The sequence below is a fragment of the Macaca fascicularis genome, chromosome 10, assembly GCF_037993035.2.
Source record: "Macaca fascicularis isolate 582-1 chromosome 10, T2T-MFA8v1.1".
Lineage (NCBI taxonomy): Eukaryota > Metazoa > Chordata > Mammalia > Primates > Cercopithecidae > Macaca > Macaca fascicularis.
The window spans coordinates 98,202,455-98,226,515 of NC_088384.1; the positions used below are offsets into that span (position 1 = coordinate 98,202,455).

The 24,061-nt window shown below is 44.8% G+C and overlaps 1 protein-coding gene across 21 annotated transcripts in view; it reads right to left on the reverse strand.

Moving 5' to 3' along the window:
• The window catches only part of PTPRT (protein tyrosine phosphatase receptor type T), a 1,114,889-nt gene that overhangs the window by 33,666 nt on the left and 1,057,162 nt on the right, over positions 1-24,061 (reverse strand). For 11 of the 21 annotated variants that reach the window (XM_005569028.5, XM_045364109.3, XM_065523169.2 and 8 more), the window contains 5 exons: positions 16,966-17,042; positions 8,008-8,044; positions 6,500-6,597; positions 4,139-4,198; positions 3,305-3,421 (listed from right to left, as the gene is read on the reverse strand). In XM_005569028.5, the coding sequence (XP_005569085.3) occupies positions 3,305-3,421; positions 4,139-4,198; positions 6,500-6,597; positions 8,008-8,044; positions 16,966-17,042 (389 nt within the window). The remainder of the gene's footprint in view (positions 1-3,304; positions 3,422-4,138; positions 4,199-6,499; positions 6,598-8,007; positions 8,045-16,965; positions 17,043-24,061) is intronic. The other 10 variants (XM_074003238.1, XM_005569031.5, XM_005569030.5 and 7 more) reach the window with 1 other exon arrangement.

Sequence of the window (24,061 nt, forward strand, 5' to 3'; positions counted from 1 at the left end):
GCATGGGCACAGGCCTGGGGACAGGGCTTAGCATGGCATGTGCAGAGAATCACTAGCAACCCAGGGCAATGCTAGAGGCAAGTGGAAGGCAGGCCATGGGGGACCACAGGCCTGGGGGTGTAGGAGAATAGATGAGAGCTGGATCCCAGAAGTCCTTGAATCTACATTAAGGCCTTTGGACTTTATCTCAAAGGCATTGGGAAGCTACAGGGAGATTACACAGATGGGTCCACACAAGAGGAAATGCATCATTAGACTTGTATTTTAGGAGGCTGCATCCTGCTACATGAAGGATGGATTCAGGTGGGTGGATCGGGGGTTGCAGAGAGGGCACTATTGGTACCTACTCAGATCCCCATCACTGGGTCAGTGGACTCATTGCCAGCTGCTCTGAGTCATGTCTGTACACAGCTCACAGTTACCCTCTTCTGAAGAGGACTGTTCTCAGCTGAACAGGAACGCCCTCCCCGGGGGTGTGGCTGGGTGGGGCAGCATCCTCCAGTGACTGATAGTTGAGGGAGAATGACCAATTGGCTTGCCACTTGCTCAGTCGGCCCAGGACTGAGGGGTTCCCCGGTACGTGGGACTTTCAGTGCTAAAACCAGTAATGTTCTGGGAAAAACAGAAATTTATTTTTACCCTAAGGGGGGCCCCTGAGGCCTCTTTGCTTCAAGGTTGGACCAAGTGTGCAGTACCACTCATGTTCCAGGGCTCTCATGGGTTCAGGTGGAAGCAAGTCTCTGCTGAGGCCACATCCTCACTCAGCTCCCTTCCCCACTCCGTCCTGGCTCTCTCACCGCCTTCCGCCTGCAAACTCTCCCTCAACACACGAGCCAGGGCACCTAAACCCCTGCTGCTTCTGGCTCTGCTTCTGGGAAACCCAAACTAACATAGGGGCAGGACTAGAGGCAGACAGTCCTGTTAGGAGGGAGAAACCAGAGGCCCAGATTAAGGCCATGATGGATGAGCTGAAGTGAGAGAGGAGAAACCTTCAAGAATACTTGGACTTTTTCCACACCATCCTCCAAATCAATTCAGTCCCAAGAAGCCCTCCTTCGAGCTCTTCCCACCTGTGCTATGATGATTTATCAAGGATCTTCTCTCCCTGATGTGACTGTGCTATCTTCAAGGGCAGACAGCACTCCCTGTTTATTATTTCCAGGTTCCCAGCTCAGGAACCGATTTTGAGCTAAAACCACAGGCGATGTTTGCTGAGTGCCTGCCTGCGTGCTGTGGAGAGGCTGGCTAAGCCCAGTTAATCCTCAGAGGCCCTTGGGGTCTTTTAAGGGCATCTCCCTATGAGTAATATCTTCCCTCATGGTTGTTTAAAAGACAAAGAAAATGTAACCCAAGAAAGGACCATAATTCTTCAACATGGTTTGCTAGCTGCAATTCCTCAAGGCCTCCCTGCCCATGTCCCCAGTCACTCATCCCATCCTCGGGCATCCAACACAGATGTGACAGATGAAACTGGTATCCCACCTGGGTCCTTTTCCTTGGGCCTATGCTCCCAGGCCTCAGCTGCAGGGACTGTTGGTTGCTACTGCCTCCCAATTGTCCCCTTCTCTGGAGACATGCCCTCAGTTGACAGGGGCTGGCCCATCCTGGAGGTTACCCCTCAGTGGATGGTCCACGGTCAGCAGACTGACTGATGTGGGAGCACAGAGGTCTGGCTTCCTTGCCTTAAGGGGGACAACCCTGTGGCATGGTTTATCCTTGGAGGTTCCCTGTGGATTGCCTCTAGGCTAGACTTCACTGGAGCCTCTGCCCTTGGCTGGTGTCTTTCCTTCCCTCTCCTGCTTCCCACTCTCTTAGGAATTTTTCCTAGGAGAGCTCCCTTGATATACCTTACGTTCCTGAATCCTTGCCTCAGGCTCTGCTTCTAAAAAACCTGACCTAAGGCAACATCAAAGTCCCGATGGTTTCCTTCCTTCTAGTGCAGGGAGTTCACAGGCTTCCTGACTTTTTCACCCAAGACTGCGGACTCAGATGAAAAAGACCCTGAGACTTTAGGAGTCTGGGGGTTGGAGTGGGAGCTTCTGGGGGCAAACAGTATGTCCTAGGCCACTTTGTATGCTGGAACAGTACTGTGTGCATGCTGGGCTCTAGTCTGCAGAGCAGCCTATTTTGCCCCTTGCAAGGACTTGTCCAAGCCTCAAGGGCATAGCTCTCAAAGCATGTAAGTCCCCAGTGCTTTTGCATCCTCAGGCCTGTGGCCATGTTGTCTACTAAAGTGGCTGGTTTTAGAGGAATGGAACCTGTGGTGTAATGGAAAGAGAAGTGTGTTACAGGGGCCAAGGTGTGATTCCTGGTTCTACCAGCCTTGCAGCTGGGCAACTTTGGACAACTGATTTAAACTCTCTGTGTTTCAGTTTCTTCATCTGCAAAATGGGGATAATAATAGCTCTTACCTTATAGGGTTGCTGGGAGGATTAACTGAGTTACTCTATGCAAAGCATTTAGAAAAGTACCTGGTTCAGTAAGTGCTCAGTAAATGTTAGCTATCATTATGATATAATAGTAATGATAGAATAGCAATGATTATATAATAAGTTATAAATATATGTATTATTATTTGCAATCACATTCTTGCTCACCAAGCTTGTACAGCCCTGGCCTCCTTTTAATGTCTAGATCATCATTTTTCAACCTCGACACTACTGATGCCTTGGGCTGGAAAATCCTTTGTTGTCGGGGCTGTCCTGTGCATTGTGGAATATTTATAAGCATCTCTGGCCTCTACCCACTAGGTGCCAGTACCATCCTAACCCTTCTCCCCCAAGTTGTGTCAACCAAAAATGTTGCCAGACATTTACAAATATTCCTTGGGGGATCAAAATGCCCCCGGTTGAGACCACAGGCCTTGAACAGCTTGAGATCATTTTTTTTCCCCCTCCAGACTGCATGTTTTTTCCTTCTGCCTGGGATAGCTCTTCTTTCCTTTCTACCCTGCACTGGTTCCTCCTCCTTCATTCTCTGCCCAAACGCCTCCTCCACTAAGAGGCCCTCTCCCACCACCCCATCCTCCTGTGGATTTCTGTCTCCATCCTTTGCATATTCCTGTGTGACTTTTATCACAATGCGTTGTTATTTCATTGACTTGCTTATTGAATTCAGTTTGTCCAGCCTACTAGATGTGGGATCCATGGTAGCAGGATCCATGTCTGCCCTGATTGCTGATCTGTTGCTGGTGCCAAGCATGGGGCTGGACATAGAGCAGACCCTCGGTCACTACGTGTTCTGGATGAACAAAGAAGCCAGCTCTCATGGTGGACCGGCTGCCCACAGCCTCTGGGAAGCTTACCTTCTGGACTGTGAAGGTGCGTATGACATATTCTGCCAGGGGCTCTGTTTCAATCAGGGTGACTTTAATGTCTCCGTAGACCTCCGTGTCATCTGGCCAGTATCGCACACATTTCACCTGTGGCCGAGTGAGAGACAGAGACAGAACAAAGACAACGATGCATAAGCATATGGCTGAGTGTGAGCAGCTGTCTCATCTGGTCGTCCCATTCAAATAAACCCAAGGGTGACTTTGGTGGCATTTCAGTCCACAGGGTTCACAGCTGGCCAGGGATCAGCAAGCTGCACAGGGCTAAGCTCCCTCCCAGAGGCACTGGAGCCATTAGAAATAATTGTAGTACCTTCTTTTGCAAAGCTCCTTGTAATTTTCCAATGCATTATCACACTACGTCATCAAATAGAACAAGGTGAGATAGGTGGGTGTTACTAGCCCCACTTTACAGATGAAAATAACACTCAAGTTTAGAGGTTTGGTGACTTGTCCAAGGCCATGTGGCCAGTTTGGGGACTGACTGAGTCCCCTTTCTGCTCTGTCAGGGTGGAGCAGCTGAGTATTATCAGCTGAGCGAAGATGAGACTAAAAGGTGGGAAACAGGAGGTGGAAGCAGAAGTGGTTGGGAGGTGGACATCATTAAGAGGTGGCAGGTAGGGGTCTGGAAGGAGAAAGGCTCTTGGTTGGGGAAAGGATGGCAGGTGCTGGACTCCAAGGGAAGACGCGCAGCTCCTCTCTGACCCTGGACGCGAGCAAGCCATTCCCCAGTCGACTGTTTAAGTCACACTCATGGATGAAAAAGAGATCATGGTTTTCCCCTTAAAAGAACAAAAGCATGATTACCATTCCGGGGGACGCTGCACGGCCTAGAGTGGCATTTCCCACAGTGTGTTCCGCTGGGTGCTAATAGGTGTTAGGTAAAAAACAAGAAACAAAAAACAAACAAAAAAAGGTTTTGTGGTCAAATGAGTTTGGGAAATGCTGTATTACACAGTTAAATAGGTAGCTTTGCTACAGGACTACTCAGCTTCTTTCGCATGCCAGTGCTAATGTGTTTTGTGTTTTGCGACTCTCCAAAAGGGGCACAGAGGATGCAGCATTTCCCAAACGTATTTAACCATGGAACCCTCTTCTCACTAAGCATCCTGCAGACTAGCATCCCATGGAACCCACTTAGGGAAACACTGGTATAGTGCAACAGGACATGGGGGCAAATGGATTCATTGCTTGGTCCTAACACTCAGTATCTGGGTAGCCCCAGAAAGTGCTGAAACCTCTCGGAGCCTCAGCTTCCTATCAATAATGATAGCTAACATTTACTGACTGTGTACTGTGTCTACCATGGCTCACAAAGTGTTCCGCAAATACTTTACATGTGTTATTCTAATGACTTACCAACACGACTTGATGAAGTAGGTATTATTATCCCCATTTTGCAGACGAGGAAGCATAGGAAAGCTAAGAAAATTGCCCAAGGTCAACTGTTGGTAAGGGACGGAGCCAGGATGCAAACCCAGGGCACTTGAATAATAACTAGGAACATGGGCTCCTATGATTGTTGTAAGTTGTGGGAATGCACAGGAAGGGCCTGGCACAGTGTTTGACACTAGCAGGAGTTTAAGAGATTGCTTTCCTCCCCAAATCCAATTTAGATTTATGGTCTATCCATCGAGGGAGTCTGTTTCCAATGTGGGATATATTGTAGAACAGGCTGAAATTTGCTTCTGAATCCTGGGCTGGCCTTTATATCCACAGTAGCTGCACCCTGGGTCTGAGTCCCTGGGGAACAGTCTGAGTGGACTGATCATGAGCGCTGGAATGAGAGTCCACTGTCAAATTTTGTGCCTAGGTTTTGGCTGAGTGACGTCAGGGTAGGTACTCTACCCCTTTAGGTCTGTTTCCTCATCTGTAAAATTGAGTGATGGACTAGATAAGGGTGGACTCATGGATAAAGTCTCACCTGGTCCTAAATTCCCATTAGGCCCTGAGATGTCCATACCCCTTTACTGGATTACAAAAGCCCAGATTTTCTCCTTCCCGTCATCACAGAGGCCAGAATTCATCTTTATGAATTATCCGTTTCTTACCCAAGCAAAAACTTACCTGCCCACATTTTAGTTAGTTCATATGGTGTGTAGAGAGCCCTTTTAATTGTAGTATTTGTACACCTTGCCTTTAAACTCAGCAGCCTACCCACATGCCAGAGTTAACCAAGTAGGCAAAAGCAAGCTGGGAATAGCAGTCCCATTTCTAAGCCCCAGGAGTAGTTGAGGACCACCTCAGAGAGAGTTGAGATGGAGCAGAGCAGGAGACCAAGATCTGAGCCCTGAAGAACATCAAGATTTCTTGAGGTCAGGGGAAGAAAAGCGGATAGCAAAGGGTTGGATGCCGCTGAGGTTGAGTAAGATGAGAAGAGAGAAGTGGGGACTGGATTTGTTGACATGAAGGATGCGAGTGATATTGACAATATCACTATTGGTGGGATGGAGGGAGGAGCTACGCTGGGGTGGGTAGAAGAGAACATGAGTGAAGAAACAGAGCCTCTCTGTGAGTCTTTAAAGTTTGGCAGAAAAGCAGGAACAAGAAGATACTTTTTATTTACCTTTTCCTTTCTTTTTAAGATGGAAGGTACTGGGCGTGATTGTATGCTAAGGGGAACAATTTGGCAATGAGAAAGAGACTTATTTTGCAAGCGAGAAAGGGAAAAATGAAAAAAATTATTGAGTAGAATCTGTGATCCAGGCACGAGGTTTGCCTTTGGAAGGGCAGAGACATGGCTTCTGTTGTATTAGGCTGAGCTATAAGAAACGGTTGACATTCGACCATTTGAGTCAGCAAAAACAGCCATTTCTTATAGTCAAACCTGACAGCAGAGGAGAAGAACAAGAGGATGGTTGTAGATACAAGTAGGATTGCAGCTTTATGGTGTGACGATGAGGGAGTGCATGACTGATGGTTTTAATTTCCTCAAAATATATGAGATGACATCATCAACGGAGAGTGAGGGTGGAAAAAGGGATGAAGGGGATTTGAAGGGAAAGGACATTGCTTGAATGTGGAATAGGAGTGATGACATCTCCCTTGTAGGTTGCTATGAGGGTGAAATATTGACTAGGAGGCACTTAGCACAATGCGTGGAACAGAGAGATGTTCGAGAGGGCATCTCCAGCATCCTCTGCCCAGGCGAGTGCGGGAGAGGCTTACCCTGCCCACTTCCACCAGGTTTGTGACCATGACGATGCTGGCAGAGTTCTCCTGCCAGATCATTCTCCAAAAGTCCTTTACGGTCTCCTGCATTGGACCTGACAACAGAGAAGGCAGTGAGGTTAGAGAATGCAAGTGCAAAGCAGCAGCTGAGAAGATTTGTCCCTCTGGTTGGTCAAGTCTCCACACTGGTGAGCAGAAGTGAGGCCGGTGATCCTCGTTAAGATACCAAGTATCTGAGACATGGGCCTGAGACATGTGAGCCTGATGGGGACAGATTAGGGTATGGATGGGGAAAGCCTCATTCCAAGCTCTCACAATCTGCAGCATCTACTGGAAATGTTGGCAGCCCCTCCTCTCTCTTCTGTCCTCCTCCTGCTCAGACCCTTCCTACCAACTCCACGTATCGCCTTATCTGGACTGTATTACGGCTTGAGGGAGTTTTCAAAAACTGGGCTCGAGAACCTCCATGACAGACAGGAAGGCAACTGGGGTGGGGGGATGGAGAGAGCTGCTGGGTGCCAGATGCTGAGAACAAAAACAGGAGATGCCTGATTTTGAGCTTGACAAATGCTGGAGGCATTCCTCTAGAGCCTGAACAGAAAGGAAGAGGGGGAAAAAAAAAAAAAAAGAAAGACGAGGAGCAGAAAATAGGCTCTGACAGTCCAAAGCAATTTCCTTGGAAATTACTCTTTCAATGTCCTGGGCCTTCATCATTTTTAAAATTACAAAAGTAATATGTGTGTTTGATATAAAAGTTTGAATACCATTTTTCTATATTTATATGTATATGTGTGTATTTACTGTAATAAGCATCAAACCTATTATATGTATTTTCTGATGCCCTTAAAAATTCTTACCAAGCATAATAGTTTTAATAGCTGCAAGGTTTTCTATAATATGGCGGTAACACACTTTATGTAACCAATGTACCAATTGTTGGGCATTTAAGATTTTTCACTTTTTTATTCCTATTATAGATAACACCGTGAAGAATGTTCTTATATGCGTCATTGTCTATATATATAATTATCTGCAGGATTTTTTTTTCCAGAAAGGTTTGAAAGGTATGATCACTTTTAAGCCTTCTGAAAACGCACTGCCAAGTTACTTTCTAGGGCAGCCAGCTGCATGTCTGTTATGGGCACGCATCTATCATGGAGATAAGGCACCATCAGCTTGGGCCTCTCCCTCCTGACCATTTCCAAGTGACAGCTTCTTACTCTGTCACTCATGGGCCTTTCTCCTATAGTGAAACTTGCCACCATTTTCCTTCCCAAATAAACAACTGAACAATCTCAAGGACCTCTGGAGATTCTTCAGCCTACCCCTCTGTGACTTCTTTGCTGGTGGAAACTCATTCCTCTCCTCCAGGGCTGTTTAGTGAAAAAGGAGGGTTGGAGTAATAGATATAGGAGGAGAGGACAAAAGCCTTGCATTTAAGAGAGCCCTTTCCCTTGGGACCCCTGAAGCCTCTCTGAGGCACTAGGTGGAGGGAGGGCACTTACCTTGAGTTGCAATGTAGTGTCGAGGTCGATGGTATCCCTGGATAACAGGAGAAAAGCACTGAAAAATCTGTTGTCAAAGCTTGCAGACAGCACAATATTAATAAACATCCTCTCCGAGTCTTGATTTTCTCATGGGCAAAATGAGAACAGCATCAGTTATTCCCAGAGAAGTGGCAAAGGTTAAATGAGATGTTGCACATAGAGTGTGCAGTAAGTCACTAAATGCTAGCTATTCTTGTAGTTACTTGTGAGGTGCCTACATAGGCTTGCCTTGGAGCCAGTGGCACTGGGAGCAAAGATTTGATGGGCATCACTTATCCTTATGCACCCAAAAAGAGGTAGAGAAGGAGTTTTCAGGTTTATGGGGAGCATCAACCACCAAAAAGTCTTTCTTGAGCCATGATTTTATGAAGAACACTGTACAAGACCCTATGGGACACCCAGAGAAGAAAGAGAAAAAAAAAACAATTCAATTGTTGACTCCTTCCATTAGTAACAATTAGAAAAAGAAAATTGAGAAGTATCCCACATTGCTTCTCTATGCCAACATTCCTGGGCTTGGAATTGAAGTCCCAGGTACGGAGAAGACCTTATGGAGGTGTGACTTGGGAGACCCATAAAGATACCTGCAAATTCAAAGACCAGTTTCTAATTTCTGTGTACATTTCAGAGCGCTACAGCAGGCCTTGCTGTACTCTGGCTGGGCAGTACCCTGCTGCCCCATAACCTTCATCATTGGAGAAGAGGTTGAAGGTGACCCCTCTTTTGCCTGGGCATGGCATACATGGAGTGTCCTTTTTCCAGTTACAGTCATATTGAGTAGAATTTAAGTTTTGAAGACAGACCTGCATTTAGTGCAGAACACTGAATGCAATTCATATTTGTTAAATAAATACATGAGTGAATGAATGAATACATGAATAAATTTTTTAAAGAACACAGATGCCAATTATGGACCCTATCAATTGAGAGATTGTTGACAGTCCTGAAATCCACTTAGCTTTTATGGTTAACCATGTCCAGAGAAAATAAGTCCTAACGTTTGATGGATACCTGCCTTTGTCTTAGATGTTGCTGACCAGTCTTTTTGTCCTGTTGAGGTGGATGAACTGCCTTGAGGCCACTTTCTTCAGGAAATAGAACTGCCATCTGTATGGTTTATGGTGCCATAGATGTGGCATCTCTAAAGTTCTAGACCCACTTTCTGATTCAAAGACAAGTTTCTGAGTCCCTTGTACATTTCTGCACCTTTGTGTTTCACTTGCTCAATAATGATTTTGCAGGCACCTTCCAATTGCTGGGCCTGCTCTAGAATTGGAGGTCGGCACCAATCCAGGGACAATGTCATGACCAGAACTGTTGGATTAACCACAGTTAGTGAACAACCCCACTTAAAGTCTGTGCTTGAGAAATCCTATGTACTTAATGAGGTTGTCAGTTTCTTAAGGACAAACACTCCCTACTAAGCTTAAATTTTTTTCCCACAGAGCTCAGCACAATGTGAGACTCAGAGCAAATACCCAATAAACAAGCTGTTGACAAACCAACTAGGCAGGCAACATAGCATGGTGATTATGCATACCATGGACTCTGGAACTCAGCTGCCTGGGTTTGAACACTGGCTCTGTCCCTTCTAGGGTTTGTGGTCTGGGGCAAGCTACTTAGCCTCATTGTGCCTCAGTTTTAAAATTCACAATAGCAAAGATATGAAATCAACCTACGTGTCCATCTCAATGGATGATTGAATAAAGAAATTATATATATAGAGTATTCAATATGTATATTATGGATATATATATGGAATGATATATATATATGGAAATATATATATGGAAAGATATATATACATGGAGATATATATGTATGGAGAGAGATATATATATGGAGATATATATATATGGAAAGATATATATATACACACACAGTATTCCATGGTGTGTGTGTATATACACACATATATATACACACACACCATGGAATACTACTAAGCCATAAAAAATAATGAAATCATGACTTTTGCAGCAACATGGCTACATGGACGGACCTGGAGGCCATTATCTTAAGCAAAAAAACTCTCAGAAACAGAAAGTCAAATACCACATGTTCTCACTTACAGTGGGAGCTAAATAATGTGTACATATGGATGTAGAGTATGGAATAGTAGACACTGGTGGCTCAGAAGGGTGGGAGGGTAGGAGGGTGGTGAGAGGGATGAGAAATAATTTAATAGGTGCAATGTGTACTATTCAGGTGATGGTTACATTAAAAGCCTATACTTCACCACTGTGCAATATATATAGTAACAAAACTGCACTTGTACCCCCTAAATCTATAAAATTAAAAAAATTAATAGGGATAATGGTATTTACATCATAGTGTTGTTGATCAGATTAAATGAGTTGATATATAACAGTTACTATGTGCCAGCCCTATTCTAAGATTTAACATAAATGTCTTTGCTATTGTTATTTTATTGTTTATTTGGCAAACATTTATTTACTGAGTGCCTATCAAGACTAAAAGTATATGCACACCTCTCAGGGGATACTGGGATGATGAGACCTTCTTTGTGTTAATGTAATAACTGAGCCCTTCCCTGTGACACAAGTGGTAGGAGGACCTATCCCTTCCTCCAAGTCAAGTGGACAGGGCTGCTCAGGCTAAAAGAAAGAAGTAAACCCAAGGGTTTTCTTGAGTAGCTTTGGGAATAGAAAATGGTCCCCTAGATCCTGGAAAGATGCAGTTTCTCAAGTCTACCCTCTTCTGCCATCCCCATCACTCATTCCCACAGCCCTCATCCTCCCTGGCTGAGGCCACAACACTAACTTCTAGCTGGCCTCCCTGCCTGCAGTTTCACTCTGTAGCCTTGCTGCTTCCTAACCCCATGAGCTTCTTCTTGCACACTGAGTGTGTTATTTCCCTGCTTATAAGCCTGCAGTAGCTCCCTGTTGTCTGCATGGTAATGCCCAAATGCCTTAGCTTGGGACTAGTCATCTGTCTCCATTTTCATCTCCAGCCTTACCGCCAGTTGTCCCTCTTTGTCCACTCCTACAACCCCGTGCACCCTGTGCTTCAGCCTCACCAAGCTGCTCTTGAAATATGCCCTCCTCTGGGATGCAGAGTTGACTCCTTTCTTCTGAGTGGCCCAGTAGGGCTTTGTATATGTTCAGTGAATACAATTCCATGTGCTGCAGTAAATTTTTTTGTACTTTTCTCCTCCTGGGCCATGGGACATGCCAGCCAGAGCTGGGTGCAGTTTTCAGCAGTCTGGTTGGTGAAATACATGCATGAGTGTTTTTGAGCTGAAGTTGGAGCATCCTCTTAATGCTCAGGCTGGAAGAAAAAGAGACCCTGGAGGAAGCTGTGATTTGGAAGATTCTAACGTGCTTGAAATTCAGTGAGATAACATTCTGAGCAAGAGATTCACATTTTAGTTGTGGAGTTAGATGGCTTGGATTCTCTATTTTGTGAGTTCATTTGTTTGCACATTCACTGTCAATCAACAGGTATTAATTAAGCACCTACTACTATGTACAAGGCACTAGAAATACAAAAGTGGACCCGATGAATGTGGACTTTGCTTTTGAGCAACTTGTAGACATCAACAGACTGGGGTAAAGGCTACTAATGGGAAGATGTGGGGACTCTGTGGAGCACCCATGGGAATTGAACAGCCAAGGAGGGCACCTCAGAGGAAGTGGTGGTTGATTGGCTCCTTAAGCCTGGTTTGCGCATCTTGACACCTCTTGTCATTTCCATTTCATCGTTTCAATGATGTTCCCAGTTTCTCTACCATTCCTTCATCATCCACTGGTTCTTGCTCTTCTTCAGAGATAGGGATCACATGTCCATCCAGAGGCCTTAGCACTGGCCGTTCCCCGTGCCTGCTATGTCTGCCCTCAGGTAACTGAGTGGCTTGCTCTCTCACTCCATCCAAACTTCTGCTCAGTTGTCAATCACGTCTGTGGAGAGTTCATCTCTGACCACCCCATCAGCTTCTTTCCACTTGCTCTGGCTTACTTTTCTTTAGAGAACTTATCACCAAATAGCACACTATTCTTTCTTCATTTACATGCTCCCCCAGTTGAATGGGAGCTCCACAAAGCCAGGGCTGTATCTGGCTTGCTCACGGCCATGTCCCCAGCACCTAGAAGTCAGCCTGGGCCATTGGCCTTGAAAAATTCATACTGACTGAATACACGCATGCTGTGTGCCTGTTCCCATGCTGCATCTGAGTAAAGAGACCCACCTTGGCTTCCAAAAACCCACGCAGTCCCCAAAGAGAAAACATTCCAACCACGAGACTCCTCAGCAAAGGAGATAAAAGGAAATGTACTGCTCAATTGGGGCTCCTCTGGGGATTCGCCAAGAGCGAGTACAGAAAACTTCCTAACCTTAAAAGAACTTTGAGTTCATTTAAGTCCCACCTACACAGCACGCAGATCGACTGCAAACCAGCACTGGGCCTGCCTCCATCTGTCTGTGAGCAATGGGAAAGAGGTTTGCATCCAAAACGCATTTATCTCTCTCTGCACTCATGCATCTGTTACTTACTGGGGACCCAGATACGATATTTATTTCCAGGCTGGTAATTTATAACAGATTTAAGTGGCCAATACATTTTCGGGTGTGCAAACAAACCTGCCAGCAGGATGGTTCAGACAGTAACAGACCACGGCCTCCGGAGGCAGAGACAGGGCTGGCCCCATTCAGCTCATTATCCCAATAGAGTTATTTTAATGAATCATCAAGATCCAATTGTAGAGAAATGATTCTAGCGTGGGCAGTTAGCTCATTAGAGAGCCAGGAAGGATTCTGGCTGGGTTGGAGACCAGGGTGATGGAGTGAGGACCGAGTTAGCTGTCTGGAGCACTGTTTTGCCAGGAACCCAAATAGAGACCCCAGGAATTTTATCTTTGCTGGAGTATATAGTTGGTTCGCAATTAATGGAGTTCCTCACTCTTCACTTTATAGTGGTAACGGTGCAAGGAGTTGCTTGTGGTTGGTTATCTTCCTTTTGTCCCTCCATTTCCCCTTTTTCCTTCCATGGTCTGCTCTGTATGGATCGTACCATGGGCTCCTATGCTTTTTGCTTCAAATTGGGTTTAGTCAATGGGGAACAAAAGCAGGAGCTCAGAGACCAGGAGGAGGTTGGGGCATATGTTCTTCTAGGTTCCTCCCTGCCAGGTCACCATGGCTTGCTTGACCTTGTCACTCAATCAAGGGCTTCAGTTCTTGAAGGGCAGCCCTCTCTCATAGCTACTGTCTTCCCTTATCTGGGTCTAGGGCTGGTAAGGACTCCCTACTATTGTTAGCCTAGTGATACTGCACCCTACTCTACTGGTTTCTCTTAATCCTGTTCACATCTTTATTAAACTTTCCCTGGGTACCCACTTTGAGGAAGCCTATGTCTCCTTTTTGGATCATAACAGATACTTAACATCAGTTATTGCACACTTGTGGGGTGGCACCACTATCTCATTTTATAGCTATCAGAATGAGTAAGTAATTTACCCAAGATCATAAAGCTAGTAATCACAAAGGCCTGGATTCAACAGCAGGCCTTCGACAAAGACCAGATTCGTGACTTTATTAGCCCTGGATTCTAACCACTGAGATTCAGCCCAGAGTTCAATATCCCAAGATAAGACAGCATGAACAGAGGCCATTTGCCCTGTCTGCCTAACCTATTCTTACAGACAGAAGGAAGAGGTCGTGGTGTGTCCTAAGTGGGCAGAGAATTGAAGTTCAGTTGTGTGACCTTGGACAGTGCTCTTAACCTAGAGCTCTGGTTTCCTGTCTTTAAAGGCTTGAAACATGTCTTGTAATGATAAAACAGGAAAGGAATCAGAGGCATAATTAGCACTAGTGTTGTAGAGATTAACTTACACTGAAAGCAGTTTCATTTGTTGCCTATAAAATACCAAAGTGTGTCTTGGCCCTGACTGTAGTCAGATGCTCATTCAACTTTGGATTGAGTGCCTATCTAGGAAAATGACTTTTGCTGGGGGATTCTAGTCAAATGATGAATGCCAGATACAGAAACTCAGGCAGGCCAGACCCTGTGTGGGCTGTGGTCCTTAGGGTCACATCCACGCAGCCATAGACAAGGTTGAGGAGAAATGGAAGAATCAACTCAACCTGCATCAATATATGCTGACTCAGTCCTGGCTGTGTGTTGGCTACAAGGTGGTGTCTGGCACTGGGTGGGGAGGGGAAGGAGAAAGAGTGCTAAACTGGGAGCCATTCAGGTCTAGTTCCCATCCTGGTTCTGCCCCGACCAGCTGCATGGCCTGGGACATATTTGTAACTTCTCCAAACCTCAGCCCTTTCCATCTGGAGAATGGGAATGATAACACCTACCTTGAAGGGTTGTGAAGAGGTTTTGATAAGCCGACTTACTTAAGCCACCCATCATAGGACCCAAGACTGACTCATTAAGAGCCAATTGGTGGTGTCATTGCTCACTGTGATTTAATATTAAAGACAGCAGGGTATGGTGGGAGAGGTACTCTTGACTCAGATTTCTGCTCCCTCCTCCCCTACCTCCTAGCAGTATAATCCTGGACACGTTATATAATTTGAAGAGACTCGCTTACTCATCTGGAAATGGGTAGTAATGTTACTTACCTTGTGAAGTTGTGATACTAGTTAAGGTGATGTTGGTACAATGAAAAGTGATCAGTAATTCTTAGGTTACTATAAACCTTCTTGCCTGGATGACTCTAAGTCACCTTTCAAGGCAGAGCTGAGACATCACCTCCTCCAGGGAGCCTTCACTGGCTACTTCCCTTTCCCACCAACTTGAAGCATTGATTTTCCTTTATGATCCCACAGCCCCTGCTCTGTGAAGGTCTATTTTCTTATCTGACTCCCTCACCAGATTTGAGTCCCTTTTAGGTCAGAGACCTGGTCTTAAAAGTCAGTATTTCCCATACACGGTGGAGGGTCTGCTCTGTGTTTGTGAATTGAATACTGGATGTATGAGGGAAAGGCTGCTGGCATGATGGGTGCATGCTCAGAGTGCCCTGCTCTGGGCTGGAGAAAAGCTATTCAGAACTGGCCATCTCCTGTGAACTTTCCTGGGAGGACCACGGTGGCAGAGACGGTGTTTATCTTCAACTCCACTGAAGTTCCAGCCCCAGTTCTTGGCCATGTAGTAGGCCCTTTGTTAATTAGGGTATAGTTAGGGAAACAGAAACTACTCTAGGTGTTTCAGACAGAGGCAATTCAGCATGGGGAGCTGGTTACACAAGTGATGCCAAACAGAGAATAGTGGGGCAACCCAGAGATCAGGGACTGCAGGAGGCTGCAAGCAACCCTTAGAACTCGTGGGATAGCAGGAGAGGGAGAAATAACCAGAATCCAGAGTCCAGAAATAACCAGAGCCCCAGCAGGCTGACTGGCAGGAGATTGGACTATGGCAGGCCTGCTTGAGGAAAGATGGAGCCACAGACAGGATACAGCCACTGCCTGAGCAGCTGCCCAAGGAAGGGAGTGAGACAGAGAATACACTGCCTTTCCATCATCCTCCAGTCTGTCTGTCTGTCTGTCTGTCTCTCTCTCTCTCTCTCTCTCTCTCTCTCTCTCTCTCTCACACACACACACACACACACACACACACACACACACACACACCGGCAATGCAAGGCAGAACAGGGAAGCACAATAAATAGATCTGAGGGCAAACAGTCGAATGACCAATACAAGGCTCAGTAAGTATTTGTTGAGTTAATAACTCACCTGGCTTAGTCTAGATTAAGGGGGAATTCACAAACTGCACCACCACACCTTATAGCCTATCTGTAAATACATTTGAGAGTCTGGGGGACCAATGTGAATCTCTGTGCCATTCTTCAAGACCCATGGGCTGTGAGCTGAGGTCCTGAGAAGCATGGCTTGAATCAGTCACATTGGGTTGTCCTTCTGACTCCAGCAGTCATGTTCTTGCTTAGCAAATGCTCTCACTTCCATGCATACCCTTCTTGGCTCCTGTTTGAGTTTAGTCCCTTCCTCAGTCGTCTCTGGAATACTGGAGCAGCCTCTTTCCTTATTGGTTGTAGTTGTCTTGATTCCAGAATTTCTTCCCTGTGATCTATCTTATCTTTGGTAGCAGATAAATCATCCCAAAGCTCAGTTCTGAGCTGGTCACCTCCTTGATAAAAAATGTTTAATAGCTTCCTCTTGTCTGTGGGATAAAGTCCCACTTCCTAAGCCTGAGCACTTAATCGTCACTGATGTAGCCCCAACAGTATTTTCAACTATTCCTGTTACATATTCTCTGCTCCCCTCAAATGGAGCTGCTATGTATCTCCTTGCCAGTTGCTCCATCTTGGCTTGTGCTATTCTCTCTAACCAGAGGCCCCCCTTCCCTCTCTTTGATTTTAAATCATACCTGTGCTTGAAGTTTTGGTTCACATCATATTTTGCGTTCCTGATGGGAGAAGTGATATTTTTCCCTACCTCTGAATCTCTGCAGCATGTTATCTGTACTTAGGACACTTACCACTTTCTACTTTGCCCTGGAATTATTGATGTGTGCGTTATCTGCCTGCTAAGGTTTTAGAAGGTAGAGACCATGGTGTTTTTTGCATTATGGTTCCCATAGCATCTAGTATACATTTTACAGTAGGCACTTTAAAATTTTTGTGGCATAAATGGTCGTGCGTTTATGTGAATGAACGAATGGATCAACAGACATATATACAAATGAATAAATGGGGTGAATGAGTAAGACCACCAGTTGTCCCGAGGCTCCATACAGCAGGCTACTACAGCCAGCCTGAAAGAGGATACAGCATAAGATGGACAGTCAACTTGGGTTACACTAGTTCCACGTATCAGGGAGGATCCAGACTGCTCTGGAAGGACCACCTTCTGGAGGAGAGTTTGGGGTAAACCACAGATCTTGAGCCTGCAAAAGCCATCCCCAGCACCCAGCCCCATTAAGACACTCACGTCAATGTAGTTGGCATTGATGTAGTCAGAGTGCGGGTCTCCATCCAGCACCAGCAGTCTCACCCGGGAATGGTCGTCTGCAGAGAGAGCAGAAATCAAGGGGATGGTTGATAAGAGGCCCTAGGTGAGGAGGCAGCTATGTCCTCCTTTGGAGCTACTGTTTGTTAATGACAGCACGGCATATCAGGCATTGTGCTACTCTCTCATTTAACTCTCAACACTACCCTCAGTTACTGTTCCCATTTATAGATGAGGAAGCGGAGGCTCAGGGAGGTAAGCACTTCTTATTTTTCTACCTTCCCTTCTGATTTTGTCATTACCTAACTGGATTAGTCACCTGTTTCTTTAAGTCTTAGTGATTTAATCATTAAAACGGGGATGGCAATACCTGCTTCATAGGACAACGTAAGAGAGACCATATAAAAACGCTCAGGACAGGAGAGTGCTGCATCTGGATTAATACACTCCATTTTCATGTGGTTTAAAAACAAACAAGTTTACCTATCTTCCGCACACGCACAAATTGCATTTTCATTTGCCCCTCGGAGTATTGTTGTAGATAGATTGTCAGCCATATATTGTTATCAATACTATCATTAAAGTGAGGCTGACTAAATCATTGTAAAAGAGGTCATCAATAACTAAACATCGTGTTAGAGAGGATACCTTTTCAAACACAATCTAGACATAAACAAGATTTGCAGGCTTTATTTGATAGCATGCTTACTTCAAGTAACACCGAATGAAAACCATTAAAAAGAAAACTAGTACAGCAGAAGAATCAGGATAATCCTTTACAATTAATTAAGTGAGCTCTGACACGCTAATAGACACACACAAGTGGAACACTGGTTGGGTCTAGTTGGGAGGAGGGACTTTGGTTTGCTACCCAGGTCACTGTGCACCTATCATTGTGCAGTCACTACATCCTAATTCACCTTCCTCTAGGGCAGGAATGGGGTCCCTAAGAAGTGGGCTGGAGAACTCTGGACATCCCCAAGGGTTTTCTGGGAGTCAAGGAGGTCAGGTCAGCTTATCCTCTTAGAATGATACAGCATTCTGCAGTTTACAAGGCACATTTATTTGCAACTAACCAAAACCCCCTTGAGAACTGGGACATTATGCTTTATTCCCTGCTCCATCCCCTGCACCTTTAAAAGATCCTGACATACAGCAGGTACTCAGTAATACATGGAAGAGGTATAATTGGATGACCTCACTGGGTTCTCACAGTGACCCTGCAGGAGAGAAGTAGGACGGGTTCTGTTAGCCCTGGTTACAAATGAGGAAACTGAGGCTCCAGAAAGCCTGACTGGCCACATGGTCAGTGAATGCTAGAGCACAGAGGAGTGAAGTTATCTTAACTCTGAGTTCAGTCGCTCCTACTTCCAAAGGGGTGTAAGCATAATGTTAGAAACCACTTCAAATATACCTAGCAGAGGGAATTAACTACAGAGAAGTGGTTGCCTGGGTGACAGAAGAGTTGAGCAGCCAGATAGAAGACAGTGGAGAAACTCAGAGATAAGGAGCAACAATGAGAGACTGCCTGCCCTTGGGCTGAAGGGATGGAGGGAGGTGGTGGAATGCGCAGCGCTCAGGAGCTGGGGCCACCTGCTGGAACCTGAAGCCACAATGGGATTCTAGTAGGAGCTGGAGATGAGGAGGTGCTTCCCTTACTGCTAAGGAAGGCAACTGTAGTTGTAATACCCTGGCTTCTCCCTTTCTTCTTCTCTCCAGTCTCCCAGTGCATGTCGTTGCCCAAACCTAGACAGCTGACAGGAGAGCCTGAAAAATGCAACCTACAGGGGTCAGTTACCTGCAATAGTAGAGTGGGAGAAGGTAAGGAATGGGTCCTGTTATGGACAAACAGGCCTAGGGCTGGTATAAGACACACCCCATATCTATCCATTCATTTAAGAATCATTCATTGACTATCTGCCATGTGTCAGGCAGGCACTGTGCTAGACAGCGGGTTATACTAAATGCCACTTTTCTTATTCATCGGGGGAAAAGTTTCAGTAGAAGCAACTAGAGGGAGCAGGTGGGTGGTCTAAGCAATCCTTTTGGGTGGGTGGGAGAGTGGAGTGTGACATGGGGGAGGTGTTTGAAGTTAACCTTTATTGAATTCATGGTAGGTACCAGAAACTTTACATACATTATCTCGTTCAATCATTTATGCCTCAAAATAGCCATATAGGTTATTATAAGGATACCAGAGTGATATGGTATTATGAGTCTTCCCATTTCACAGATGAAGGCACTGAGACTCAGAAAGATTAAGCAAATTTCCAAAGTTATGCATCATGTGAGTGGCAGAGAGGACTTCTCGATTATGATTTTCTGACCCTGAAACCCTACTCCGTCCACATAACTTGCTGCCCCAGAGCCTCAGGCATCTCACAGACACTACAGCTGGAGTCTGTGCAAACGGTTGGTCCCCAGTTCCTGCAGGATTCTAGCCCCAAAGAGGACTCCCTGGGGGACAGCCCATCCAGCAGGCTGGAATTCAGACAAAGCCTGGCACCTGACTCTCAGCCCAGGGCATCAGGCCTCTGTTGCCAGCAGTTCCAGAAGCTGTAGGCCTTAAAAAAGTGAAAATGCACATTGTGTTTTCACTCAATGGTCTCATTATGACTTATTGATTCAGAAATCTCCTTTATTTGTTGAGTTATGCCTCCCTGGGGCCCCTAGCACTGGAAACAGAGATTCTGGTTTAAAATGTTGAAAGGGAATTTTTAAAATATAAAATGAAGTTGAAAAACCGGAAAGCAAAAATGATGAAAAACAAAACAAAAAGAAACAAACTTATTTATTCTAGTTAAGTGTTCTTACGGATGAAAGCGATCTCTAGCCACCAGATGATGGTGTTTGACAACATCTCTCCTTCATTTATTAAGAACTTGTTTACTGCATACCTACTCTGTGCCAGGCTAGTTGAAGGGATTAAGAAAGTGCTATCAAATGTGATACTCATGTTAAGGAGTTTGTCAATTTAGTAGAGACAGACTATACGCAGAAGCAAAACTTCCAAATCTAGAAGATGGGGAATAGAGGGCTTTGTGTAGTGACATGTGAATGAGGAATTAAAAATGAGTCAGGTTTGGCCAGTGCACAATGAGGAAGTCTTTCCATCAGAGGGAACTGCTAGAGTGAAGGCAGATATCCTGAAAAAAGCAAGCACAGTTGGGGAGCTGCAAGGGTCTCCTATCCTGGGAAAACAGAGTGTGAGGGGAACAGTGATGGGAGGGGAGACAGAGGAGGCAGCAGCGGGTGTTTCATTCAGAAGGCTCTCCATGCCCTGTGAAGCCACGGAGACCCAAGGAATCATGCTGGGCTCTGCAGGGCAGCCTAATACAGTGTTTCTTTTCTGGGACAGTGGAAAGGTGCTTTATTATGATGTTACCAAAATTCATGCCTACACAGCTAACTTATGTCAAGTGAGATTAACTTTTAATATATGATGTGAGATATGGAGCTGTGATCAGATTTGGCTTCAAATGTTAGCTCCATCACCTAGCAAATCAATTGATCGCTCTTAGCTGTGGTTTCCTTAACAAAATGGAGCCAATACTACATGGCACGAGAGGATTAAATGAGAAAACATAGGTGTGAAAAGTGCTAGGACATGAAGAAATGAGAGGACAAGCCACAGACTGGGAGGAAATATTTGCCAAACACATATCTCAGAAAGGACTTTTATCAAAAATACACAAGGAACTCTTAAAACTCAGTGAGAAAACAAATGACCTGTTTAAAAAATGGGGGAAAGATCTGAACAGACGCCTAATCAAGGAAGATGTACAGATGGCAAATAAGCTTACGAAAAGATGTTTAACATCATGTGTCATTAAGAAATTGCAAATTAAAACAACAGGATACCACTACATACATATTAGGATGGCCAAAATCCAAAACACTGACACCACCAAAGGCTGGGGAGGATGTGGCACAGCAAGGCCTGTCATTCACTGCTGGTAGGAATGCAAAATGGTACAGCCTCTTTGGAAGACAGTTTGACAGTTTCTTACGAAACTAAACATACTCTTACCATACTAGGATCCAGCAATTGCACTTCTTGGTATTCACCCAAATGGGGTGAAAACTTATGTCCACAGGAAAACCTGCACATGTATGTTTATAGCAGCTTTGCTTAAAATTGCAAAAACTTGGAGGCAACCAATATGTCCTTCAATAGGTGAATGGATAAACAAATTGTGGTGCAGATGGTCCCTCCCTTAGGATGATTAGACTTAGGATTTTTTGACTTTATCATAGTTCCAAAGCAACATGCATTCAGTAGAAACCATAATTTGAGTACACATATAATTGTTCTGTTTTTAATTTTTGGTACAGTGTTCAATCAATTCCCTGACATATTCAATACTGTATTATAAAATGCCACTTTGTATTAGATGATTTTGCCCAACTATAGGCTAATGTAAGTGTTCTGAGCATGTTTAATGTAGGCTAGGCTAAGCTATGATGTTTGGCAGGTTAGGCATATTAAATGCATTTTTGACTTATGATATTTTAAACTTATGGGTTTATGGGCATATAACCTCACTGTAAGTCAAGGAGCATTCATCATATATCCATACAATGGCATATGGTTCAGTGAGAAGCAGAAATGAGTTATCAAGCCACAATAGACATGGAGGAAACTTAAATGCATACTGCTAAGTGAAAGAAGCCAATCTGAAAAGGCTCCATACTGCATGATTCTGACTATATGACATTCTGGAAGAAGATAAAACTCTAGACACAGGAAAAAGAGCAGTAGTTTCCAGGCGCATGGGAGGAGGGAAGGATGAATAGGTGAAGCACAGAGGATGTTTAAGGCAGTGAAACTATTCTATACAATAGTGCAATAGTGGATATATGTCATTGTACATGTGTCAAATCCTATAGAACTGTACAACATAAAAAGCAAACCCGAATAAACTGTGGACGTTAGCTAATAATAATAAATCAATATTAATTAATTGTAATGAATGTACCACAATAATGCAAGATTTAATAATAGGGGAAACAGTACGTGGGTGGGAGGGAGTACATGGGAATGATGTACTTTCTGCTCAACTTTTCTGTAAACCTAAAACTGCTCTAAAGAAAAATGCTAGGACAATGCCTGGTACACAGCAGGTGCTTAATAAATGATGGTTTGGGGGCTGAATATGAGGCAGGCAGTGAGCTAATAGCAGACATACTTTGAAACTTGGGGCTTTCCATTTGCACTCTGTACCAAATACAGATTCATCTGTCTGCAGAGGCAAAGAACTATTGTGTGTGTTCACTAAAGGGTGGAATTCAGCTGCAGGTCCACCAGAAAGGCATCGCAAGGAGTGGCAGTGTCCTTATGGTTTATTTATTCATTTTGGGAGATGCTAATATTATTCTGTGTCCCCTTCTTCTTCTAACTTTATATAATTAGAAGGATAAAAAATCGTGTTTACCCACACGCACATGGAGAAAGATGGGGCGGCAGGCGATGGGAAGGCGTTTATACGAGGTAATTTACAAGCAGCCCAGAATGTTCATTATGCTCTATCTACATTTTGCAAGCTTGAAAAACAGCTAATTTGGTACTCCTTGTTTGATATTCAAGACAAGGAGAGGAGTTAAGAGTCATGCAGAGGAGAAGCAAACTCCTCAATGAGGCAAGAGGAAGGTGCAGGTGCCTGCTCCCCTGGCTCTCAGCTGAGGTGAGAGATGGGCAAGAGCTGGCTGTGAGAAGGAGGGAACTGGTGGCAGAAGGCACAAGGGAGACATGGTACCAAGACACAGATTCAAAGAGCTCCATTTAACAGAAGTCTAGGGGAACATCATCACTCAGTCTGCAGTCAATCTGCTTTTTCTTGCTTGAGGTCAAAGACCAGTGGTATGTTGGTAAATGTTTAACAAACAGCTCCCTGTGGGAAAAAAGGCCCTGATCAGTAATATCTGCTGATTTCTGTGGTGTAAATACTCCCACCATGACCGATTTCAAGCTATCAACATAGCATCAACCAGCTCACAAAATTCCTGAAAATTTAACAATCTGCTCCTGCAAGCTGGTATGAGTCAGCTACAGAACACCACTGACAGAGGACAAAGCCTAGCACACCCCGCAATGTCTTGCATGATCTGATGGTTTGGAACCTACTTATCTCTCCAGCTTCACATACTGCTCTGATAACTGTGGTCTTCTTTCAGTTGCTCAAATGCACTATGTTCACTCTGACCACAGAGTCTTTGCATGTTCAAAGAACACCTCCATCCAAGCTGGCAGTTGTGCCTGGATCCTGGGCTCAAATTCTTCCTCTCCTCATAGCTGACCCCTCACCACACCTGTAGACCCAGCCTATCCCTTCCTAAAACTGGCAGCCAATTCTTGCCTTTAGCAGAAGGGAGGTTATGGATTGGGTGGGGTCTGAAGGCAGACATGAGGCTTGTCACACCCTAACCATATCACCTGGGGCAGGTTACCACTTCCCCTGAGCCTTTATTTACCCAGCTATAACATCCAAATCATATATATCTATGCAGACTTGCTGCAAGGATTAAAAGATGTAAAATATGAACCCACCTGGTATGTTGTAAGAAATTAACACAAATATATAAATTCAGTTTTGTTTTTATTCTAGACCTGGGCCAATAGCATCAGCAGCACCTGGGAACTTGTTTGAAATGGAAATTCTTGGGCCCCAGCCCAGACTCACTGAATCAGAAACTGTGGGGTGGGGCCCAGCAATGTGCATTTTAATATGCCTTCCAGATGATTCTGATACACATTCAGGTTTGAGTATACAGACCAATGTTTAGTGATTTAGCATAGAGGTGCTCTGGTTATTCACTTCAATCTGTCTTGGGAAAGACCAGAAGATCTTACTGGAAATGGGCCATAAGACTAGAGACTCACCTTGTGCCAGGTGGTGGGGAACAGAAATTTACCTGTGCGGAAAGTGTAAGATGTTCCAGGCACTTACCAAATGCCATAGGATGCTATGCCATTTGATTCTCATAGTAACCCTATGAGGTCTATTATCATCATCCCGTTTCATGAATGAGAAACTCAAGGCTCCAAAAAGTTTCATAACTCAGGAGAAGGTATAGGGAT